General features: G+C 38.3%; 2 protein-coding genes across 2 annotated transcripts in view; both read right to left on the minus strand.

Moving 5' to 3' along the window:
- The window catches only part of LOC134664382 (fasciclin-1), a 118,697-nt gene that overhangs the window by 39,176 nt on the left and 60,523 nt on the right, over positions 1–18,998 (minus strand). The gene's annotated exons all lie outside the window — the stretch shown is intronic.
- Positions 7,404–10,594, minus strand: LOC134664678 (uncharacterized). The gene is made up of 5 exons (XM_063521424.1): positions 10,455–10,594; positions 9,332–9,919; positions 9,123–9,250; positions 8,508–8,654; positions 7,404–7,509 (listed from the first exon to the last, which is right to left on the minus strand). Exons 1-5 carry the CDS (start codon positions 10,548–10,550, stop codon positions 7,404–7,406), a joined length of 1,065 nt encoding a protein of 354 aa, XP_063377494.1. The 5' UTR covers positions 10,551–10,594.

An 18,998-nucleotide genomic window follows, 5' to 3' on the forward strand; every position in this document is an offset into this window, starting at 1 on the left:
GACTACGAGTATGAGACAATGACACTTATTTACATAAAGAATGGGCAGAGAGATAAAATCTTCAACTTGTAACCTCCACTCCTTTGCATCTGAGTGATTCAAACCTGCAAGGAGCATGGCACGTCAAAAGATAACGCAGTTGGGATAAACCGTACAACGCGCCTAAATTGTTGGTTATACTGTTTGGTAGTAACATCATCATCATCTTCCTTGCGTTGTCCCGGCATTTTGCCACGGCTCCTGGGAGCGTGGGGTCCGCTTGACAACTTGGGATTAGGCCGCTTTCCTCGCGATGTTTTCTTTCACCGAAAAGCGACTGGTAAATATTAAATAATCGTCATCATAATTCTCTTGGCCTTGTCCCATTCACTTGGGGTCGGCGCAGCATGTCTTTCTCTTCCACACCTCTCTGTCGCCCGTCATTTCAAATCAAATAATATTTCGTTCATAAGTTCCGAAAACTCATTTTTACGAGCCGGGGTTTAAACCCACGACCTCCGGATCGCAAGTCGCACGCTCTTACCGCGAGACCAGCGCTTCTATTTTTCTATTTGGTAGTAACATTCTTCGTATTATATCCGAAATACTATTAATAACATATTCACGAACATGAACAATTTCCATAAACACTGACAACATTCTAGAGCTTCTGCACGACACTGCACTTATTAAATTTGTATCTAATAGCTAAGACTTTACTTACTAAGATGTTAACGTTTCATAAATGCATGATAGAAAATAACAGCATAACGATATTTGCAAGCAAATAAGAGCAGGTGTTCTAACAACCCTAAACAAACACTACCTTCTCCCATTAAGAGCTAACGCTCGGCTATCAATTCTCGAAATAAATAAAATATGTTAAAAAAGAAACAAATATGACTCTAGTCTAGAGCATTTAATATACCTATATTACATATATAACATATATACATACATTACCTACACTACATAATTATGGCACTAGTGCGATAATTATCACATTACGTGTAACTACGTTGAAAATTTCCACGCAGAGAAGATTATTTTATTAATTTCTATTTATAATTTTCTAAAAGTTGGTATCCAAAGGTTATCTCGAAGAGATCGCTAATTCGCGATAAGACTGCATGTTGTTTACTTCTAATCATATTTTACATATTGTATTCTGTATTTATCGATATACTAATCGGAAGTCGATAAACGAGAAGTCCCTATGACAGTTCAAAAATGCTACGAGAATTCCGGGCTCTGGTTATGAAACAACTAATAGCAAATAATTTTCAGTTGTAATCTCTGAATATTTCATGCCGCTGGATACATTTAGTTAATTATCTAGAAATGTAATAGTTATCAGGAGGAGTATTCAAATTTCTAAAATATTATAGAAATAAGAATTCCTATACTTTTTACCGAGAGATTAATTGTACCAAAATACAGGTAGTGTAAAAAAATTCAAGCCTTAAAAAGTAAAATGCAAAGAAACTTAAGTATTTAGAAGTTGGTGAGTTGCCAACTTTCAGTAAAGAAATTGTATTTTTCCTCAATTACAAAAGGTGAAGTATGGTGAAGTATCCCGCAGAGATATTCCTATCCGCGTAGTTATTAAAATCCATTCCCTAACGATTAAATCAGACACAAGCAGGGTGCTCACTCTCTACAAGTAAGCCAAATGGGTCGCCCGGCCGGATTTAAGGTGGGCAAAACTCGAAATGGCTAATAGAAATTACGTCCCTAGCGCTAGTACCGCTGCTCAACAATGAAGTCCCCTGAGAACAAACTTTTGCCGCCATGTCCAATAATAACTACGTGGAGTTGAACCCTCTTGCCATTAGTTAAGATCTATAATGTTAATGTACCTACATAAATTGATCGCTGTTACACGACCATCGACCATTTTGCTAATAGGTGATACATTTTCTAACACGAAGGTGAAACTAAAGACTATGTAACATCAGGTAGGTACATATTACTTTTGGGAGGAAATTGATTCTCCTTTTTGTTATAGTTTATTTAATTAAATACTAAATTGGTTTCCTGTATGTAACCTTTCACTTAACAGGTAAGAAACCTTACTTGATTTTGCACAAAATGTATAAAATATAACCTGCCTAGGTACAGTGAGCATCAAATAAATATCTAGTGACATTGGCCAATTATGTATATCGTAACACCGTACGTAAAGTATACCGTCGGGTGACAAGCTAAAGTCACTAAGTACTAGCAAAAAATTAGGGTAACAATGCACTTTATTACACTTGTGACACGGTTTATTGTCCAATAATTTCAATGGTGTTAGTTAGTGACTTTTGCTTGTCACCCGACGATACCATAGACAAGGATATACAAGATACATATACATAATTATCTCGATATATTTGGCCATTTTACCCGCCACTATTTGTTTGATGCTGGCTAACCTAACGATATACTAGTATGATATGATACGAATGAATTGACAAATGAGTTATATGTCAAACTTTACGGAGGCGTTTACAAATGGCACCTATTTGTAAACACGCGCAATTTGGCAACATTTACCGTGATTAACGGAAACTCTGTGACGAGTGGCGGTTAAATCGCACGGCACTAACAGCGCCCCGCCGCCGCGCCGCTATAATCTACCTGCTATCATAGAGTAATACCTATAAGTAAAGAAAGAGTAACCCTATACCTACATCAGTGTTCTTACTAAAACCACAGAATAAATAATAGTACTAGGTACTGTAACAACAAAATTTTAATTCTTCATTTTTTCCAATACTGTTTAGTATGTGACCTATATTTGGTTGATACTCTTAACGCCATCTAGCGAGCTCAGTCAATAACAACATGGTCCGGGTTGCTAGATTAAAAATAATTTCGGTGTCTTCCTACATTTTTGGTTTTTTTTTAATCGAAAGGGGTTTGTAAATTAAAATTGTCTTCAAATATTGTTTTTTCTTTCTATTTAATATTAGTCCAAATAAGGTAAAGAAGAAAGGTAATGTTTCTTTTCAAAATCACCTAGGATCGCACGAATCCAGTTCGGGCTGTGGCAACTCTGTCATTTGGTCTGTCATATCCTGCCAAAATGAAGGTCGGACATTTTCTTTGGAGTTGTTCCGCAAAGAACAAGCCTTTTCAGGCGATTTCTAACCCAATCGGGAGAAATCTCCCTTTTGACCCAGGCGAAAAAGTGGGGCACATGCAGCCCCAAATTTAAGGGCCTTTGTGGCCGTGTTTTATAGACCTCGCTTGTGTCGACATATGTTGCAGAGCACCCTTTGCGGGCCATTTTTCCACAGCGAGGTCTACAATTTTACCTGTAAATCCGCCTGGCGCGGGTTCTACCTACTTGTGTGCCCGGTGAACAGCGTTGACTGGTGATCGGCGGGTGCTGCCTTGGCCTGTACCGAGAGGTTGACGACGTGGCGGTGTTGTTGGTACCCTAAACTCTGCGGACCAGGTCAGCTACTTCCAATCTTTAACTTACTTCTACGGCGCCCAACAATATTCTAGTTAAATTGTAAATTTTCGAGTAAAAGTGTTCAACCATAATATTTTAGCCGCTAACCCACATTCGCTCTCTCGTCCCTAGTGTAGTCTCAACTTAGATAAAATTAAGAGCTAGTCTAAGATAACTGCAGTGTTTGCAAGGCCCTTAAGGCCCTAGTAATAACTTTCCTTGTCTTTTTTTTATAAGAGAATAAACGTTGTAATTACAGTGGTTGTATTTTTTTCTTTTCTCGCCTTAAAATCTTTAGTATAGCCACCCTAAAATAAATTTTGGTAACAGTACAGAAGACTCACTCTCTAACAAAACGCGTCTGTTACGATCAGCACAGATATGGCCGCTAGGTGGCGACAGCGCCACGCGCGGCTTATGGCATATCCCAAAATTGGGGCCGAACGGATGCACTTTTAGCTACCTGTAGCAAAGCGACGAAATCGCGGAGTGAGACACGCCTGCTAAAACGCGAGTTATTTCGTAGTCGACATCTAGCGCCAAGTAGCGGAATTTATAAGTACTGCAAGTTGACAATAGATGTCGCGGCGATCGAAAACGCTAATGCTAATATTATAACCAGTTAATCCGGTAAAGCTATTTTCAACTCATTTTGCTTATAATATTAGTTGTAAATTGTTTTAGTAGTACCTAAATTTTTCGTCAGTAGCGACATTTGTGACATCTGGTATCAAGTAGAGGTACTGATAATTCCACGGTTCCACTACTTATAGTTAGATGTCGACTACGATATAACTTGCGTTTTGGTAAGAGAACTGATGTATGGAGTATGGAAGGTAGAGATGAGGAAAACAATCTTCATGTATTAAAAAGTGTCCCTCAAAAACATTAAATAGGCCGCGCCGCGGCGCCACTGTGCATCGCGAACCAATTTTTGACGGTCTTTTAGCCTTGTCGGTAGTGACCCCGCTTATGAAGCAGGAGGTACCGGGTTCGAATCCCGATAAGAGTATTTATTAGCTTTTTATTATTTGTATTTGTAGGTATTTAATACCAATATATAAATTAATATTGATATACATATGTAAGTTGAAAAAGATAGAGAACAGAAATTGTGATGACCAGCATCACTGGAGGAGGCCTTCACCCTCACAGGAGGGGTTGTTGCAGAATAAATTACAAGAAAAAAATATAATTACTTACTACTTATTACATAACCAAGCATAATAGAACATTGATTTGAGGAATATTAAATATTATTGTAATACTAAACCTAATGTAAATTTAAGTTTATAATATTGTGTTTGTTTTACCGGCGAGAAATAAAAGGCTCTTTTTTGTTTTTCGTTTTTAATATTAATATAAAAGTAAAATATAAAAACACTTACAAAACAAAAAAAAAACACCCGAACACATTTTTATATATGTATAATGTAGTGGCGGATTTGCAGTCTTTGCCGCCCTAGGCCCCAGGCCCTGTAGCCGCCCCTTTCTCAGCACCCATCATATTGACTACATTTTGAGTTATTTCTTGTTAACATCAGCGAATGTTTTGTCACAATTTGCCTGCATCTGACCCTTGATCCAGTCTCTAGGTGTTGGTCGAGACTCTTCGCTATGAGACCGTCCGCTGAGACGACTATCGCAACAATGATCGTCGAGTCAACATCCCACATGGCGGTAATCTCGTATATAAAGTATTACTTACCTAAGTATCACTAGTGAGATTGAGTTGGAAATCAAAACCTGAGTGTGCGCGCTGCGCGGTAGTTTTCAGCGAATGCGAGTTCTTAGTTCGGGGCGAACTATTAGTAATTAAGACAATAACTTGGCATTTTTTCTATTCATTTTAGTTTTGGTTTTGGCTGCGGCGTAACGTTTATTTTTATATTTTGCCAGAAAGTGGGCTCGCATAACTACGTACATATCGATAACATTTTTTAAATATATGTTTGAAATGGTCGACACGTCCAACTTTTATCAATGCGCCTTTTAGTCATTCTTGCGTAATTTCACTGATCGTCTCCATATTGGTTAAAGCTTTGCTTATTACTCTTAACATACATTTCTCTATCATTTTGGTCAGATTGAATAGATCGTCACTAGCATAAATTAACCCGCCGTATAAATCCATTTTATCGATTACGTCGTTTCTCACTAACAGTGTTCCCTCATTAGGACTCATTTGTATGAGTTTCAAACAATTATTGCATTTTACGATTTTTCGCAATTTGCGGACGATGTACCCAGCAATGTAAGACTGCACCGCGTCACTGGTGACAGCCTCGTTGTAGTCATGGTCTTCATAACCATCAATCAATGGTTCACCATTATCTAGTATATGGTCGAGGCTTTCCAGCCATGCTTGCTTAGCCTCGTTTGAACCAGTTACCATATCCTTTGCTCCTAGTAAGTTCTTCAGCAAATCTTTGCCGGAAACGTTACAACCTTTCGGAGGGCGTATTAGGGAAAAACAAGACGCCAATCGGTAAACTTGTGCAAACATTTTGGGATCAGGGTGATCGTTTCCTCCACACGAATATCTCATGACGGAGAAAAATCTCTGAAAACAAGTCAAAATTATTATTCAATAAAAAATATAGGACCTCGGGTCTCAAACTATCTCCATAATTTTATCTAAATTGGTTCAGCGGTTTAAGCGTGAAGAGGTAACAGACACACTTTTGCATTTATAATAGTACTAATATTTGTATGGCTATGTTCGTTTTTTTAGCATTAGAAAGAAGGTAAGCGATAAAAAACGTCCACAGCCCAAAGTTACGCCTCATTTCAAAAGAATTAAACCCAAAAACACCAGGCAGAAATATATTGATGGGTACATTAAGTATATGGACTAGGTAGGAACTGTATCCAAAAAAAAAATATGTGCCACCTGTCATGCTTAACGGAGCTCTCTTAGACAGAGTACAGAGTTTCAAGTACCTAGGGCATATTGTTACTGCGGACCTCAAGGATGATGTGGATATGGAGCGGGAGCGGCATCTCTTGGTATACGCGAAGACATAGCTTGTATCAAATTGAATACAAGATCAATAAATTTTTGTGTTGCAGTTGAATCCTTCAATTCCTCGCAATAGGGTTGATAGTGAGCCATGGCGACCGAAATTTCGTGACCAAACACCTGTTTTTATAAGATTAATAATATTAGTTTTGATGAGCCGAAAGTCCTACGAAATAAATCCGGACAATCAATGAAAATTATTGATTTATAAATTCCTTTGGCAATGCTATAATTCGCCTACAAAATGATTATATAATAGTAACGTTCTGGCATCCTCTGTAGGCTGTCAACAAGGCGACCCGCTCGGCCCGGCAATTTTTAGCCTCGCTATACATCCTTTAATTAAGGAACTAAATTCTAAATTGAACATATGTTATTTAGATGACGGGACCCTCGGCGGCGAAGCGACTTCCGTCCTCGAGGATTTAAAAAAAATTAACATAGACCTGAAAGAAATTGGCCTCTCACTAAATTTTTCAAAGTGCGAACTTTTTATTACAGATTCCTGTCCCCGGACAAGGACAATACAATCAACCTTTTTAGACAACTCGCCCCTGGCATCAAAATTGTAAACAAAGAATCGCTTCACCTCCTTGGCTGCCCCGTCCTAGACCAATCCTTTGAAAATTTCGTTGACTCAAAAATTCAAAATTTTACAGCGACATCACACCGCCTGGCCAAAATTAATCTACATTCAGCCTATTCCATCATTAAGCATTGTCTTTTCGTTCCAAAATTCACGTATATTCTTCGCGGAACCCATCTTTGGAAACACCCCAATTTGGTCTCAAAATTAGATACATTGGTCGTTGAAACACTCACATCCATCTTTAACATCTCTTTTGACGAAAGGTCTTGGACCCAGGCTAGCCTACCCATTAGGTTTGGGGGCCTGGGCATCCGCAAAATTTCTTGTGTATCCTTACCTGCGTTCTTGTCCTCGGTGCATGGTGCTCAAAGCCTTATAGGGAAAATACTAGGTCCTTCTATTGGATCTATGGAGGCCGCGCACTGCTCCGAGGCCAAGAACGTCTGGTCTATAACCTGTCCCAACACAGACCTGCCTGAAAACCCCTGCTCGCACTTAATAGAGGCTTCTGTTGACCAGAGGGCTGGCCACTATTTCGCCCAGCGTATTAGCATCGCTATACAGCGGGGAAATACGGCCAGCCTTCTGGGCACCTTGCCCGTTGACGGCGATCTGGGGCAAACTTCTTGCTCAAGTTTCTTTTTGTATTATTTTACGTCTTCAATTATACAAATACAGTATATTATAGCGTCGCCTAGTACCCATAGTACAACTTTTGCTTAGTTTGGGGCTAGGTTGACCTGTGTAAAGGCCAGTACACAATGGGCCAGCGTGGGCCAGTCTGGGGGACGCATTTATGCGTTAGAGGGAGCAAGTGATATTGCTATCTCATTCTACCGCATGGCAGCGTCCCTTGGCCTGGCCGGCGCTGGCCCATTGTGTACAGGGGCCTTTAGATGTCCCCTAATATTTATTTATTTAATATGTTTTTGATAAAAAGCCGTAACAGACTACCGCACCATACCGCGACTTTAGTGCGGTGCGGCGCACGTATCGATAGTCGTAAGGTGGTCGCCGTACGTGCGTTAAGAGCCCCCTCCAGACTATGCGAAGCCGCGAACGCGAGTGTGGAGTCCAGAACGCAGACCTGCGAAATCGACTCCACACTCGCGTTCGCGGCTTCGCCCGCGATTCACGCGCATAGTCTGGAGGGGGCTAAGGATGTAGCTATAATTTGGAGCGTGAAAGAGATATTTTAACCGCACCATCAAGGTCGTGGCGCGGTGCGGTAGTCTGTTACGGCTTTAATGCCGGCTACATACGTAACGATAAATCGTTGCGATAAAACTGTGCAGTCCGATTGTCCGATTGTCGATTATCGTAACGATTTGTCATACACACGGTTCGATTTATCTGCACAGTCGGACTGCACAGTTTTATCGCAACGATTTATCGTTACGTATGTAGCCGGCATAAGACTTACCGTCCTCTTCAGACGCTTGCATTTATGTACAAGATTTGAAGCTTGCCGTTTAGCTTCTGCCATTTTTTGTAATAGAGTTGAAGTGGAATTACGGTTCTGCAAACGATTTCGTAATATTCGACAAGATTTACATCTTGGGTACTGTTGATTTCTTTCGTAAGTATCATCACCAATAATCACACCTTTACAAAATCTGAAAATTGATGTAATTATTAGATAAATTCGTTTTTATCTTTGATTATTCTCCTGTACCATTGTTTATGTATAAATAGTGCTTTAATCTACAGGTACCTACATAATAAGGGTTCTTAAAATACACATAAAAGTCGAGTTTTAATAGGATAGGTTCGAGAATTAAGACCTATTTAATGTACCGTTACATACAATATTTTTAATGACAAAAATGTTAAATAAAATCAAAGTTAGGCTTACGAGTTATCCTTTTATTTTAAATACAACTGTTACATTATGGTATATATATTCATAAGACGACTGCAAACAGTTGTATTATCGCCTACACCCATAGTACAAGCTTTGGGGCTAGGTTCCTCGTATTCGAAATGAAAAGTAGAGTGTTTAACTCGGGTGAATGGCATCATTTTAGCCTCGGACTATACTCTCACTGCGTTCATCCCTTGGTTAACAATCTACCAAAACTTACTTATTGTCGTCAATCTGAGTACCAACGCACAAAGGCCATCTTTCAACCGATTTTAAGTAATCGTAGGTGTTGTCATATGAATTAATTTTCTCCTTTAGTGGCAATTGTTCATTATTGGGAAAAATTACCTGCAATTAAATAGCAATTATGTTTCGTTACAAATTCAAATCATGCCAACCGAATTTATTGTTACATTAATAAACACTTACAGTGACAGTTAGATCATCGTTTAAACGTATATGATGTTTAATCTTCTGAGTTTTTGGATCCATTCGCATAAATTCCAGCCCATTAGGATTTTCTGCATGTAGCCAAAAAGGCGGCAACAACGAAAATGCCCGAAACTTACTTTTAAAATTCTCTATTGGATTTATTGTTACATTAGTATCCTGATATTGACTAAACAATGGTTCCGCAAAGTCCTGTTGTATCATTTCATAATCCATTAAATAATTAGAATCATTTTGATCTTCTGATAATTCCTGTTGCTCGGCATTGATTTGTTGTTGCTGCTCGTCCTTAGGTTGATTGGGGTATGGTTCGAAAGATTCCTCTATGTGAATAGTATTGGCTTGGAGTTCATGTTCGGGAATGGGAATAAACTGATGCTCAATCGTGGGCACAGCTTCTTCCTTAAGCGTTTTTCTTTGTGTAGGAATATATTTGAGCTCTCCTTTAATAGTTAACTTTTCGTACATATTTATATTTTCTTCTTTAAAATGAAGATGGCAAATATAATCATTTGCTTTTAATGCAATTCCTAACGACTTTTTCCAACTTTCTAACCGTGCCGGAGTCTGAGAATTAATAGAAAAATGAAGAATTGTTGAAGTGAAATTGTGAATTTTATAAGAAAAATATAAAAATCACAATATAATATTTTATTAAATAACTAGCGACCGGCTTCGCACTATAGTTCGTTTTTTTTAGCATTAGAAATTAGGTAAACAATCTTGATGTGTCTTTTAATTGAAAAACACATTTTAAAAATAAGTTACGGCAAATATGTAACAATTATGAATCTATTACGATCATTTATATTCTTCTGCTTTCATCAGTAATAGTTTTTGAATTTTAAAAAGCGTTTTTCTATTAAAAGACATGTCAAAATCGCTTACCTTCTTGCAAGTTCTTTCTAATGCTAAAAAAAACGAACTATAGTCAACAAATTATATACGTAAACCTTCCTCAAGAATCACTCTATTGATACATGAAAATCGAACTGAAACCGTCCAGTAGTTTGTTTATCGCAAAGATACATTCAAACCCACGAACAGACAGTCGCGGCGGGGGACTTTGTTTTATAAGGTGTAGTGAAAATTACATACTTACCGTTGGTTGGAAAAAAGATACGGATTTCGTAACATTTTTCTGTTTTTTCCTCTTACGCCCACTTTGGCAACTGTTTACGATGCAAACTTTTCCCATTTTTACTATAGAAAATATATCCTATAGCGGTGGATTTGCCCTAAAGCCCCACATTCACACTCCTACCTTGTAGGCCGCCTCGTAGTCCACGTCGTTGGGTAGGATTGTGTATGGGGGTTGCGGACTACGAGTCGTCCTACCGTTTAGCCGTTTGTAGGACGGCTCGTAGTCCGCAACCCCCATACACAATCCTACCCAACGAGGCGGACTACGAGGCGGCCTACAAGGTAGGAGTGTGAATGTGGGGCTTAAGGCCTGGTAAGCCCAGGCCCGAGGTGGCTAGATAACAGAGGTGGCAGTCTATATGATGCGTACTGAGACAGGGGCGGCTAGTTTTACTGCACAAGGAAATCCTAAATTAAATAAATCACTTTATGAAAATTTTTAATAAAATTTCAAAAAACTGACAGCGTACTTCACTCAGTCAATAAGGTCTAAATTCATGTTAGTTCCCGGTGCTACCTACTAGCGCCACCGGAGAGATTTCGAACTATTCTTTATACTGACAGCTGGACACTTTTACAACCGTCTTATCATAAAAGATAGCTCTCCTTTACTTCTACACTCCATAGTATGGAGTGTCCACTCTCTCTTTACTTTATTACTCTATGCTGCTGTGCAAACGTAACTATAACAATTTGAATTACAAATTCGTATTGGGTTCTATTTACATTATATATATACTATCAGTATCACTAGGTATTTAGCTCTAATAGATTAAGTTAATCTACATGCTAAGTACTAAACGGTGGGGTCGTCATTTCATCGGTGTTTGACATCACTACGGTAACCGGCAAGGTCACATCACTAGAGGTGGTCGTCCATCTTAGATTGGTTTTACGCGAGAGCGTCCTTGCATATTATTTTCAGAACTATATTCTAATATTTGTGATTCCCTAATAAATGTTGTTATAAAGTGGTGTCTGGTGTTTTTACTCTTACAGCTTCAGAAGTGCGATGTGACCTTTTCGCCTACTACGATATATTTTGTCGTAAATTGGCAATACAAAATTAACCGGGCGTAGTCCTTTCTTGTTTCATTGTTATTGAACGTTATCGTTATATAAAATAATGAAACTGATTGTAATGAGTAAACGCATCAACACCACTCATCAGTTAGGGATTAAAATATACAAGGTCTTACCGTCCAAGACCTACAAGGATAACCTAACTAACCTCCTAAACCACTGTCGGCTGCCGACGTACTTACGTACGTACGACGTACGCCTTTGCCTTTTGTTGTGTTTACTTTCAGATATCTATTTCAGTTTACTGTCCATCATCAATGAACATGTCTGGCTAAAAAAAATACATATAGACAGTGTAATACAGCTGACTCCAAGATGATGATGATGGAGATTACAATATTCACAGCAGAAGTTTACAAGACATAAACTGACAGTATGGTGTAATGTATAACAAAATAAATCCTTGGGATTACAAAGTAAGAATTAAAGTTGACTCAGGTAAGCAGTCGTTGATCCAACACCTAAGAATGCTCCGGGGCCAAAGTGGTAAATATTCACTGCCTCTCTTATATGTTGTGTTATTTTTGTGATTCATGTGCTTTCAGATACATAACATAATGTGATTATATACACATGACATATTAACACAATGCTATGATCATTTTCTAATGGTTGTGTGCGGTGAGAAGTACATTCAAGTAAAAGTCATACAAAACAATTTTGGTAATATAAATTTACCTTGATTGATACTATGTGTATGGTGATGTTATGCTTTCACAATTAACAATGAGCGCTACTTAATACTTTCCCTTTACAGTCAAATTAAAATAGATTCCAAGTTTTCAAAACCACAAACCGGTAAGGAAAGTGAATTGTTGTTTCACATATGTGTGTGTGTAAAACATGCTTATTGCAACTGAAATAATGCTTTGTTAGTATGTTTTTGAGTTGTGTAATTTCCAGAAATTTGACAGCAATGATTCTTGAAGTGAATTACCATACCGTTGAAGGCATTAGAGCTCAGACCTCTATAATGAACCCAAATCGACATGGATAATATTTCAAAGTTAGTTGGTTATGGATGCCAGTTATATTATGTTCAAGTAATTCATTATATGCAGAAAATGTTGATAAGTGACTAATCTCTGATGTCATGGAAAATGAGGTATTTATTTAGAAATAAAATTATTGTTCATGTTTTACATGGATACTAATGGTTAGTATGTGTTACATGGACTGGGTTGGTAAAATGCACTTTGTGAATAAGCAAAAGGAATTATTGACATCTATTTGTAGCTGGTTAGTATTGTCTGTGACAGGTTTAGTCACTCCATGTTTCCGGAGCCTACTCAGGCTGAATATTTAAAAAAAGATGTTCCATATCTCATATAACCTCATACATCCTTGCAATTCATATTAAGTTGGAGACATACTGCTATAGTATCTCAGTAAAAATGGCAAGGAAAGTAACAAGGATAATTTCTGTCTGTCTGTACATATTATCTTATTAATTATGAATAAAATGTTTATCCAACCGTTCCATACAACTTATAGTATGTTGTGTTGTGATTGTTTTGTTCATAGGGATGTTGGTTTATGTTTGCATTGCAAATATTTTTCACAAAATGTCATGTTATAAAATGTACCAAAGACATATATTTAAACAGACTTACCAAACTAATGAAAATTTTATTGGCATTACATTGTCAAGTGTTTGAGTTATTGACAAAGATAATCATTTGTGTTCTAGCAGTATTTTTCAGATGCATTTCCTTATAACAAAACTTGATTGCTGGTGAAGTTTTGATCATAACTTTATAATATTTGCACCGGTGAAGTATGATTACAGGAGTTTTCAAGGTTTAAATCTTATGAAAGAGATGGACATATTGAACTAGATATTTATTTACTGAGCTGAATATGATTGGTAAAGCAGGTTGCTGCTAATGGTAAGCAAGGTGAATTCTTTCAGGAGTCAATATAGACTTTGACAGTCTACATGATGTACATGTCTTTTACATACAATTGCTACTGGACTCTAAACGTACCGGTCAGTTAAATGTTAAATGGATGAATACTAAACGAAGGTAAATAGCTTGGTTAAAGCTTTCTAAGTAACTATTTTAACCCGTTCACTGCTGCTGAACATTGACCGAAGGATATCATGTCATCATGAGTTACTGTTTGAAGTTATTAATGGTTTTCGTCTGAACTTGTAGTGTGTTATGGTACTGTTTGCATTATAAAACAGTACACTTTTATTGCTTCTGGGTTTCATAAATCAGAAGTTAAAAATAATAATAATAATAATGTTTCACAAATTTTGTGGGTTCACTAAGTATCTATTTCATTGTTTTGCAAACTGCATAAATTGTGGTTTATTATGTTATGAACTCATTTACTTTTAAATGTGTGCTTGCATGGCATTTAACAAAATTATTTAGTTTTGTGCAGGTATAAGATGATGTGATGAGTTACCTACACATAAAATGCACATATACAGCTGAAGAAAATCAACCTTGTGTCTTGGGATTGAAAGCTTTATGGTTTAAGCATATGTGCCATTGATTCGGCTGATTGATCATTATCAATATACACTTTCATGATGGTTGAAAATACAAATTTGTGAAACCTCGGTAAGACGAACCTGGGTAACAGAGGAACCTCGATAACGTGAACTTCTGTTCAGGCTCTACTGTAGTTCAACCGTGGTATAGTAAGAGTGTTGCCTTTATTTAGGGGCACGGAAGAGGCACGCCAAGTTGCACATGATCATTTACATTGGTTGCATAGTAGCAACTGCTTATTATTTTATATTTTCCATGTTCACGCCAAATGCTGTTATTTCAGGTACCGTTTTCAGATTAAGAACTGACGACGAGTATATTCTCAGATTAAGAACTGAGATATAATTTTATTAGACACTCGGATTAAGAACTGAGTTATTATATTATTTATATTACTTACTCTCGGATTAGGAACCGAGTTGTGATTTTGTTTTATTCCAGATTTAGAACTGGGTTACTGTTGTCATACTAATGTGTTTTGTTAACGGGTTTGCCGACTAATGAAGGCAAGTGCTGTTATTTCAGGTACCGTTTTCAGATAAAAAAACTGACTATATTTTCAGACTAAGACTGAGTTATACTTTTATTGAATACTCGGAGAACTGAGTTATTATTTATATTACTTACTCTCGGATTAGGAACCGAGTTGTGATTTTGTTTTATTCCAGATTTAGATCTGGGTTACTGTTGTCATACTAATGTGTTTTGTTAACAGGTTGCCGGCTAAACCTAGAAAATAAACACATTTGCGCTTGATTAAATATTGTAGTAACCGTGGTAATGCTTGCGATATGTTATTTTATGCCACCTCACTGTTAGCCATTTTAATCGAAAGGCTGGTTCATAATTCTACCGGTTGCTTCAATGTCTGCTATAGAGCTTAAATTATTGTGTGCTCTTTAAGAAGGGCTGTTACTTCGTCATGGCAAGGGATACTATCCTTAAGAGGCTAGTTCCTGGCGCCGGTAATAGCAACAAAGGCTTTAAGGAGCGGTCTGTTGCTTGTCACTATCCTTAAGAGGCTAATTGTTTTTGGTTTCTGCAGTGTAGGCCTTAAGAGGCGGTCCATTGCTGATGACATAATACTAACCTTAAGAGGCTAGTTGTTTTTGGTTTCTGCAGTGTAGGCCTTAAGAGGCGGTCCATTGCTGATGACATAATACTAACCTTAAGAGGCTAGTTGTTTTTGGTTTCTGCAGTGTAGGCCTTAAGAGGCGGTCCATTGCTGATGACAATTAAGTCATAGTATTAACTATCCTTAAGAGGCTAGTTGTTTTTGGTTTCTGCAGTGTAGGCCTTAAGAGGCGGTCCATTGCTGATGACATAATACTAACCTTAAGAGGCTAGTTGTTTTTGGTTTCTGCAGTGTAGGCCTTAAGAGGCGGTCCATTGCTGATGACATAATACTAACCTTAAGAGGCTAGTTGTTTTTGGTTTCTGCAGTGTAGGCCTTAAGAGGCGGTCCATTGCTGATGACATAATACTAACCTTAAGAGGCTAGTTGTTTTTGGTTTCTGCAGTGTAGGCCTTAAGAGGCGGTCCATTGCTGATGACAATTATGTCATAGTATTAACTATCCTTAAGAGGCTAGTTGTTTTTGGTTTCTGCAGTGTAGGCCTTAAGAGGCGGTCCATTGCTGATGACATAATACTAACCTTAAGAGGCTAGTTGTTTTTGGTTTCTGCAGTGTAGGCCTTAAGAGGCGGTCCATTGCTGATGACATAATACTAACCTTAAGAGGCTAGTTGTTTTTGGTTTCTGCAGTGTAGGCCTTAAGAGGCGGTCCATTGCTGATGACATAATACTAACCTTAAGAGGCTAGTTGTTTTTGGTTTCTGCAGTGTAGGCCTTAAGAGGCGGTCCATTGCTGATGACAATTATGTCATAGTATTAACTATCCTTAAGAGGCTAGTTGTTTTTGGTTTCTGCAGTGTAGGCCTTAATAGGCGGTCCATTGCTGATGACATAATACTATCCTTAAGTGGCTAGTTGTTTTTGGTTTCTGCAGTGTAGGCCTTAAGAGGCGGTCCATTGCTGATGTCATAATACTATCCTTAAGAGGCTAGTTGTTTTTGGTTTCTGCAGTGTAGGCCTTAAGAGGCGGTCCATTGCTGATGACATAATACTAACCTTAAGAGGCTAGTTGTTTCTGGTTTCTGCAGTGTAGGCCTTAAGAGGCGGTCCATTGCTTATAACATAGTACTATCCTTAAGAGGCTAGTTTGTTCCTGGTATCTGCAGTGTAGGCCTTAAGAGGCGGTCCATTGTATGTGATATGAGATTATCCTTAAGAGGACCATTATTTCTACTACCGATAACTGTTTTATCTATATCGTACTATTTGTTGTTGACCTTGAGAGGTTGGCTTGAGACTGTTTACAAAAGGATATTTAAATGACCTTAAGACTGATGATCTCAAGGTTACCTTGAAAGGGTTGCTTGCACTAATACCTTCTAGAGATCGCTGGCGCAGTTCCGGATCCAGTAGACGTTGAGGTAGTGCCTGTTCAAGATGCCCAGTAGAACGAGTGCGTGCAATGGGCTCCGTGACAGCCTTATCGTGAAGGGCTGACTTCTACGGTCGTTGCCCCTACAAGGGCAGTGATATTCTAGCCTGCATGTGGTATTTTAACACGGTAATGTTTTCTTTTTGTCCAATAATCAAATCTGTGGTTATATGCCATTAGTCACGATGCTAGAAAGCGGTGACATGAAGTACCTACTTGATTACGTCGCCATTAAGGGTGATTATGTAATTTATTAACAATGTTGCTAAAGAGTGCTCATGAGTTCTGTCCAATCATAACTGCATCTTTCTCATGTATTTACAGAAGTAGACCTTTTGACTGTGATGGTTATTACGGTATAATTTTATGGCTATCAAGCCGGACCTGTGATCAAAGGGTCTAACTGTGCCATTTGCGCATTAATATATCGTCGAAACCTTATCATGATTATTTTGAACAACATTGTGGTATGCTAATGCAAAGCCTATCGATGGCGCTAGGGTGAATTATAACGCCTTAGTTATATTAAGGAACTGAGGCTTTTCACATGTATGTTATAGAGTTTCGTGAATAAGAGTTTGTACTGTTTACATGTGCTGTATCGGAGGGCACCTATGCACATGCATGAGACGTGTCCCACATTAGCCTCCCACCAGTTGAGGAGCCAACTCAACGGAGGAGCCAACCAGTAATGAACTGGTGGAGGCTACCGCCACCTGGTGAAGGCCCAGCTTGCTGCGACTGCGTTGGCTGCGGCAGTCTTCAGTGGCGGCCTTGATAACGGTGACCTGACGGGACGTAGGTCGGGTCAGAAGATGGCCGAGCTAAACGGTGGGGTCGTCATTTCATCGGTGTTTGACATCACTACGGTAACCGGCAAGGTCACATCACTAGAGGTGGTCGTCCATCTTAGATTGGTTTTACGCGAGAGCGTCCTTGCATATTATTTTCAGAACTATATTCTAATATTTGTGATTCCCTAATAAATGTTGTTATAAAGTGGTGTCTGGTGTTTTTACTCTTACAGTACTTAGTTAAAACCAGAGGCTTTTGACCTCAAGTTGACCAAATGCGGGTCGCGAACTACACAACCGTATTTAACATTATGGATTAGTAAGGAATATTAGTCTGGCTTTATGATACCTAATCAGACATACTTACAAGTCTTTTTTGGCAAAAACGAGTGTTTAAGAGTTACCGAGAAATTTTAATCAACCACGAAACGGTACATAATTATTTTATTACATATATATACATATTTAGTACTTACAAATTAAAACGTTAACTATAGTATACAGTATCAAACTGCACAACGGGACTTAATCGCGTATTTAAGTTTTAAGATTTACCTCCGACGTTTCGAGGACGGCGTTGTCCCCGTGGTCTCGGAGAAGACTGGCTCAAGTTGACATCAACATCTTCTAGCCGCGCGAGTTTTTCGAACTACCCGCACTTGGTCTTGTTTATCAGTTTGAACGTTTTGCGCACTAGGGATGTCACTCTGTCGACACACAACACTAACGATATTCGATTTATCGACTGTCGATATTCGTTTCCGCTTGCATTTACTAATGACTGGATTCCATGTGGATGAGATCTTAAAACCCTCGTCCCGATTAAAATTGCAATGTTTTTTTATTTCAATGGCTTCCCGCACTTTTCTACTGTAGAAATGGCGATCCGTGGAAAGGATTTTAGGGTTATGCAGCTCAATCCAGTGGTTTGGTCCTGACTCCAGCAAATGCTTAGCCACCGCAGACTTGTTGACCTGACGATTTTTGACAGCTGCGATATGTTCCTTAACTCTTTCTGCTATGGTGCGCTTAGTTTCTCCGATATAGGAACTACCACAACTGCAATCTATTTTATAAACGCCAGGTGACTGGAACGGAATAACGTCCTTCGGTGACCTTTTGATGATGTTTAATAATCGTGAAAGTTTAAATCAGTGTTATAGTATACAGTGGCAAAATAATAGAAAACTACCAACATATCAAAAGAGAAGAAGATATCGAACGTGTTATGTATTTCGCGGTAGCTATCTTCTTATAAAATGTAATCAAAATCTAAGTATAACGTTAAGGTAATAACATCGATAACAGACATGTCGATATTTTATTTAGTCAATTATTTTTTTTTGCCACAAAAACTTCTACGTCTGTACCTAATAAGTACCTGTAACAATAATATGATAAGATAACTTATACATATAACCCTTCGCATAGCAAATTCCCGCAGCGGAACATGTATATTTGAAATAAAATTATTTGACAGAAAGTTATAGGTAACTACAGTCTCCAATAACTTTAAAACCGGGCAAGTGCGAGTCGGACCCGCGCACGAAGGGTTCCGTACCATAATGCAAAAAAAAAACCGGGCAAGTGCGAGTCGGACTCGCGCACGAAGG

The sequence above is a fragment of the Cydia fagiglandana genome, chromosome 5, assembly GCF_963556715.1.
Source record: "Cydia fagiglandana chromosome 5, ilCydFagi1.1, whole genome shotgun sequence".
NCBI lineage: Eukaryota > Metazoa > Arthropoda > Insecta > Lepidoptera > Tortricidae > Cydia > Cydia fagiglandana.